General features: G+C 54.7%; 1 protein-coding gene across 1 annotated transcript; it reads left to right on the top strand.

Moving 5' to 3' along the window:
• Positions 1–1,663: 1,663 nt before the first annotated feature.
• Positions 1,664–4,901, top strand: LOC107309588 (PHD finger protein 7-like). The gene is made up of 9 exons (XM_015854506.2): positions 1,664–2,066; positions 2,207–2,298; positions 2,390–2,488; positions 2,735–2,859; positions 3,049–3,211; positions 3,303–3,409; positions 3,628–3,738; positions 3,890–4,008; positions 4,156–4,901. Exons 1-9 carry the CDS (start codon positions 1,982–1,984, stop codon positions 4,899–4,901), a joined length of 1,647 nt encoding a protein of 548 aa, XP_015709992.2. The 5' UTR covers positions 1,664–1,981.
• The last annotated feature ends 2,186 nt before the right edge of the window (positions 4,902–7,087 follow it).

Below are 7,087 nucleotides of genomic sequence, written 5' to 3' on the forward strand. Positions count from 1 at the left end.
GCTGGAAAGCTCCCAGACAGAAAGGGACCTTGGTGTGCTGATGGACAGTCGGCTGAATATGAGCCAGCAGTGTGCCCAGGTGGCCAAGAGGGCCAAAGGCATTCTGGCTTGCATCAAGAATGGTGTGGTGAGCAGGAATAGGGAAGTCATCCTGCCCCTGTACTTGGCATGGGTGAGGCCTCACTTCGAGTACTGTGTTCAGTTTTGGGCACCTCAGCACAGGAAACACATGGAGGTACTGGAGCAGGTCCAGAGAAGGGCAATGAGGCTTGTGAAGGGCTTGGAGAATCAGCCCTATGAAAAGAGGCTAAGGAAGCTGGGACTGTTCAGTCTGGGGAAACGGAGGCTGAGGGGAGACCTTATTGCCCTCTTCCAGTACCTGAAAGGTTCTTACAGTGAGAGTGGGGCAAGTCTCTTCTCACTAGTGACATGACAGGATGAGGGGAAATGGCCTCAAGTTGTGCCAGGGCAAGTTTAGGTTGGATATTAGGAAGAACTTTAGAGAAAGGGTAGTTAACTACTGGAATAGGCTCCTTGAATCGCCATCCCTGGATGTCTTTAAGAGCTGTTTGGATGTGGTGCTCGGGGATATGATTTAGAGGAGGGTTTTTAGAGTTAGGGTACTGGTTAGGCTGCAGTTGGATTTGACGATCATCAAGGACTTTACCAACCTGGGTAATTCTATGATTATATAATTTATTGGAATGAGAGGTAATCAGTGGCCAACAGCCCACAGGAAAAGACTGGAGAACATCATGGCAACACTTAAACACTTGACAGGGATACACAGGGACCAAGTCACGGTTTTCCTGCTGCACAATGGCTTCCAGCTCCCCCTGTTTCTAGCAGATGCTGTGCGCATTGCTGCAGATGCACTTCAGTTGACATCACTGACACCCGCAACTCCAGCGTTCTTCCTCTTCATAAGGAATTTAAAGCCCTCAAGACAGCATAAAATACTATCAGCAGCGGTGATGACATGAAAAGTGTACTGTGTGCAGCTCTGGGCTGCTCACTGCAAGAAAGACATGGGGGCAACGGGGCAGGAAAGGGTCTGGAAGAAGAGTCCCATGAGGAGCGGCGCAGTGAACTGGGATTGCTCAGTTCAGAGAAGGCTCAGGGGAGGCCTCACTTCATGTAATTCCCTGAAAGGAGGTTGTAGCGAGGTCGGCCTGTTCACCCAGGTAACAGCGACGGGACCAGAGGAAACGGCCACAAGTTGCAGCAGGGGAGGTCCCCCCCGTTGGATATTAGGTTAAACATCTGTGCGGGAAAGCGGTTGGGAACTGCACAGCTGCCCAAGGAGCAGAGGGAGTCAGTGTCCATGGAGATGCTCCAGAAGGGTGGGGATGAGGTCCTGCCTGAGGGACATGGGCAGTGGGCAGCTGGGGGGTGGTCAGTGGGACTTGGTGATCTTAGAGGTCTTTGCCAACCACAGAGATTCTGTGATTCTGTGAGTCGAGTCATTTATTGGAACGAGAGGTAATCAGCGGCCAACAGCCCACAAGCAGAGCCTGGAGAACATCATGGCAACACTTAAACACTCAACTGGGATTCTGCTGGAGCCACAGGCCCCGTAGCGTCCAGATGCGGACAGCAGGGTGGATGTGCCGCCCAGTGCCTCTGGCAGCACCAACATTCCGGATTCCAGCAGGGCTGTGTCCGGCACTGGGCCCCTCACTGTGCGCTGGCTGCAAGAGCCGCCGCCCTCCTGCTTGGGTGACCTCAGCCCTGTGAGGTGTGATGGCGTCACAGAGGGTGGCACGGAACGGCCATTGTGACACGGGGGCTGTGGAGCAGAGCTGAGGCTGCGGGGCTCAGGCCCAGCTCAGTGCGACTTGGTGAGTAGAGCAGGGAGGAAGGGGCTGCCTGAGGCTGCCCAGGGAGGAGGGTTCCCCAGCGCTCGGGGGCCTGAGCTGCCAACTCAGACTCGTCCCGATTCTCCCATAGGTTTGCACGCAGAGGACGAAGCCCAGCAGTGATGGGACAGACACTCTGCACGTGGTTGCGGTCGACGCGCACAGTGCGCGCGGAGACACAGGAGGATGATGGCTCACTAGAGCCAGGTGAGAGCAAAGTATCCCTGCATCCACAGCCTCAGGCCCTGTCCCTCAGCTGGCACAGCCGGCACAGAGCAGCCCCTGGGACAGCCCCGGGGGCACCTGGCCCTGCAAGGCGCTCACTGCTGTTACTCTCTCCTCTCCAGCATGCGTGCTCTGTGGCCTAGTGGATGAGAACTTGGGCATCCTCGGCCGCAGACAGAGGATTCGTAGATTGCATTTCCATGAGTTTTGTGCGGTGAGTTCCCTCGTGGCTCCTGCCACCTTCCTCCAACCAGTGATTCCCTCCTTTCTGCCCTAACTGGACTATGCTCTTTCCTCCTGTACAGAGATTTGCCAACGGTCTTTGTGAACACTCACAAGGTTACAGTGAGCCACGCTATCGTGTAGAAGACCTGACACGCGCAGTGAGGGAGGCAGAGCAGACGGTGAGCACAGCACCGGAACAGGGAGCTTGGTGCCAGGAGAGCTTAGCCTGGTCCCAAGAAAGCAATCCCAGCCCCTCTTCCCAGCTCCCGGAGAAATTCCTGCTCTTGCAGACCAGCCCTGTTCACCAGGCAGCTCTGCAGAGTGCCACCCAGCCCTGCCCGCATCCTGCGCCCTGCCCAGAGGTGCGGGGCCCTCTGCGTAGGCCCTGAGCCTGCAGCTGATGGGGGCTGCTCTGCTCTTTCCAGCTCTGCTTCGTCTGTGGCGGTTCGGGGGCCAGCATCACCTGCGCAGAGCCGGGATGTGAGCGGAGCTTCCATCTCCCCTGCGCCTATGAGGGTCAATGTGTTACACAGTACTCTGGAGCGCTCAGGTAAGGGCTGCCAGGTGTCGCGTGTGGGCCTCCAACCCTGCTGTCAGCACCAGCCAAAGCAGCGAGGAACGCGCTGTGGCACTTCCCAGCAGACAGAAAGAGCCAGAGCCAAGGCCTGGGGCTCCTTCCCGTTCCTCTGCCCTCCTCGCAGCCCTTCACACCTCACCCATCCCTTCCATCTTCCCCCAGGTCCTTCTGCTGTGAGCACCGCCCGCAGCAGGCAGCGCAGGCAGCACCGGAGGCGGACACGACCTGCATCATCTGCATGGAGCCTGTAGGTGACAGCACGTCGTACAGCACCATGGTGTGCCCAGCCTGCCAACACGCCTGGTTCCACCGGGCCTGCATCCAGGTAGGAGCCCTCCCCTTGCCCCACAGGCACCGCAGGCGCTCAGCAGCACCAGGCCCGGCTCACACTCACACTGCTTGTGTTTCTGCTGCAGGAACAGGCCCTAAGCGCGGGGATTTACTGCTTCCAGTGCCCCCAGTGCCGAGACATGAACTCGTTTCTACGAGACATGCTCACTATGGGGATCCGAATCCCAATCAGGTTGGTGTCTTTCAGCCAGCTCTTGAGGTGTGAGGGCACAAGAGCTGTGCCCGCCCAAGGACTGCTCCGGCAGGCCTGGCCCCTGGCAGCCATTAACATGGGCCACAGTGCCATTGGGAAACTGAAACCAGGGATAAGATGGATGGGGATGGATTTCATGGGTTAGTTTTAGTCCTGGGCCAGTGAGTGCTCATCACATTCCCTCCCTTCTCTGGCAGAAATCCAACATGGGAGGACAACAACGCCTATGCAGCACTGGCAGTTCGGCACCAACGCTGCGATGCCAGCAGCTGCCTTTACCCCCAAGGCAGGGAGCAGTCAGGAGAGGGGTGAGTGACCTCAGCTGCCCTCTGGGGCTCTGCGTGGCATCGCAGCCTCACCACGGGCTGGGGGAGCACAGACTGAGCACCAGAGCTGTGCTGGTCACTCCCTGGCTCAGGGCAATTTGTCCTTACGGACACAACCCGTTGCTTTCCACAGGCCCTGGGAGCTGCTCTTCTGCAGCTCCTGTGCTGTACGAGGGACACACCGGCGTTGTTCCCTCTTGAGTAACAGCACAACCAGATGGGAGTGCAACGCCTGTGCTGGAGAGGGCACCGGTAAGAGGCAAACAGCCACGTGCTGCTGGGCTGGGGTCATTGAGCAGGGCGGCCCTGCTCAAATCCTTCCAGCCCGGGACAAGTGGCAGCCAGTTCCACCCCATGGCTGGAATTCCATCCTGCTCACCTTCCTGTCTCCCCTTACAGCCTCCAGCACCAGCTCACGTCTTGCTGGCCTCAGAACCACCAGCCAGCATGGACAGCAGCCATCCCGAGGCTCCACCGAGAGAGAGAGCAGCAGCTCTACAACAACCACCAGCCAGGCACCACCGGGGACAGCTCACAGTTCCCGTTTGCCTGAGACCCCTGGCCTGTCCAGCCGGCGCAGGCCACAATGGAGGAGACTCGGCCGGCGTTTACATCGCACTGGCAACTCATGTCATGAGTTGCAAGGGTGCTGTGGGAGCAGCCATCATGCTGCCCTGATTGCTGAGAGCAGCACCCCAGACTCTGACAGCCAGGGGACATCTCGGTCCTCGAGGCACTGCCCTGCACCTGGATACAACCTCAGGTGCAGGCAGGGACAGCGGGCCCGGACAAGAAGCCGCTCTCCGTTGCAGCGCCGGGCCCCAGAAGCTCAGAGCCGGCCCCAAACACGCCGTGGGAGCCGGCAGACACCAACCCCAAGTGCTCAGAGCGGCACCCGCAGCTACACCACACGGGGAGCACAGGGGTCCTCCAGGGCTTCCGCAGCAGCCGACAGAAGCCCATCCACACGGCCAAGGCGGGCCCGGACTCGAAGCCGCTCGCCTCTCCATCGTCGGGCTGCGCAGACCAACAGCCAGCCCCGGAGACGCCGCGGAAGCCGCTCCAGGAGGAGAGGACCAGCCCAGGGGCGGAGCCGCTCCCGGGTACCACGCCGGGCCCAGCGTGTCACCAGCCGGCTCTACTGATGCCATAGGAGCGGCCGTGAACAAGCTCCACAGCCTAACCAATGTCATCCGAGGCCTATATAACATCATCTGAATCCTAAACAATGTCATCTGAGGCCTATACAACATCATCTGAATCATAAACAATGTCATCTGAGGCCTATCCAACATCATCTGAATCATACCCCATGTCATCTGAATCCTAAATAATATCATCTGAATCCATCACAATAAAAATTAATCCCTAAATATCACTGTCAGTTTTGTTCTTCTCTGCCTTTCCCAAAGTGGGCAGCCTTAGGGCCTGGATCCACGGGCTTCCCTCCCATAGCACCCAACCCATTCCTTCCTCCCCGCAGCCCGCTTCAGGCTGAGTTGGTTCTGACCACGACTCTAGCAGGGCTCAACGTTTCCAACGCACAACGTGGAGGAAGCCAGGCTGGCAGCTGCAGCCCGGAGATTTTGGAAAGGGTCCAGAGAAGGGCCATGAAGATGATAGGGGGCTGGAGCACCTCCCCTATGAGGACAGGCTGGGGGAGTTGGGTTTGTTCAGCCTGGAGAAGAGAAGTTTGCGGGGTGACCTCATTGCAGCCTTTCAATACCTGAAGGGAACTTACTCTCAGGAGGGGAGTAAACTCTTCGAAAGGGCTGACAATAGCAGGATTAGGGGAAATGGTTTTAAGTTAAAAGAGGCAAGATTTAGGTTGGATGTTAGGAGGAAGTTCTTTACTAGGAGAATGGTTAGGCCCTGGAACAGGCTGCCCAGGGAGGTTGTGGATGCCCTGTCCTTGGAGGTGTTCAAGACCAGGTTGGACGGGGCCCTGGGCAACCTGATCTAGTAAAGGTGTATGTTTGGTGGCCCTGCCAGGCAGAGGGGTTGGAACTTCATGATCCTTGAGGTCCCTTCAAGCCCGGGTCATTCTGTGATTCTGTGTTTCTGACATCTTGGGGCCGTCGCTGTGTTTGGGACACGTGGGCAGCCCCAGGGCTGCTGACAGTGGGGATAAGAAAAATCCTAAAAGCATGACAACAGAAAAGCACAGTCTGACTCTCACAGGGACACCACTTGGGATGGGTCACCAGATGGATATAACTCCACTCTTCACCTCTCTAAGCCCAGCCCTTCAGCCAGTCCTTATCCCATCCAAGCCTCGAGATGCCAGTTTCTCCAGGAAAAAACAGTGGGAGACAGCGTCAAAGGCTCTGCTGAAGTGTAGGTAGACCACGTCAACAGCCCTTGCCTCATCCACCAGGCGGATCACTTGATCATACTGATCCGGTTGATCCAGCAGGATCTGCCTTTCATGCACCCACACAGGCTAGGCCTGATGCCCCAGCTGTCCCGAGAAATCAGCTTTATAAACGGGTAAATAGTGATAGACAAGGGAGAATGGTTTTAAACTAAAGGAAGGGAGATGTAGGTATGGTGTCAGAGCAGAAATGCTGATAGATGGTGGAAAACAGCTTGGCAGTCTTGTTGATCTTTGAGGTCTTTTCCATCCATAGATAATCTGTGATTTTGTGAGTCAAGTCGTTTATTGGAACAATAGGTAATCAGTGCTGAGTGCAGGCACTCTATTATCCTTAAAAATATGGATTCATTGGATTTTTTTCTCTGTCAGATATGACTTTAATACCTGTTTAAAAATAAAGCATTTAAAACAAAGATACAAACAAAAAAGAAAGCTTTAGTTTACTCCAAAAAGTCACAGGAAATAGTGACTTACCATAACATCTTTTATAATATTTTCTGAGGTCACTGCTAAGCAATTCCCTTTTAATTATGACAGAATCTATAAATTTCATCTTTATATCTTCTTCCACTTTTGCTAGCAAAGCTGAAAAGCTCTCCTACACCAAAACAAGCTATTTCCCATCAACAATTACTTACACACAGCAAGAAAAACACCTTGTAATTTCTTTTTTATGAACAGAGAATCTACTACTGCTATCTATTACTGTTACACCTTACTGCAAAAAGAACCGATTTCTGAGCGCACCAACTAAAACAAGGAAATCAACAAGAAACTGACTAAAATCCAGTCAAAACAGATACTTTCCAATTGTGAGCATCAATACATTTTACTTGAGATTAACTCAAACCATTTTGTTCAGTCTAACAACTGCCTGTTACTGTGATGTGTGTGTTACATAATAATTTCTGTCTTTTTCTGGAGTTTCTTGTTTGCTTTTAAGATGGTTACTAA

Source organism: Coturnix japonica, chromosome 2 (assembly GCF_001577835.2).
Source record: "Coturnix japonica isolate 7356 chromosome 2, Coturnix japonica 2.1, whole genome shotgun sequence".
Lineage (NCBI taxonomy): Eukaryota > Metazoa > Chordata > Aves > Galliformes > Phasianidae > Coturnix > Coturnix japonica.

Excerpts from the sequence above, each read along its gene's own strand:
- LOC107309588 (XM_015854506.2), top strand. The coding sequence starts at position 1,982 with ATGGGACAGACACTCTGCACGTGGTTGCGGTCGACGCGCACAGTGCGC. Across the intron at positions 2,067-2,206 it reads TGATGGCTCACTAGAGCCAG|CATGCGTGCTCTGTGGCCTA; the intron begins GTGAGAGCAAAG and ends TCTCCTCTCCAG. Across the intron at positions 4,009-4,155 it reads CTGTGCTGGAGAGGGCACCG|CCTCCAGCACCAGCTCACGT; the intron begins GTAAGAGGCAAA and ends CTCCCCTTACAG.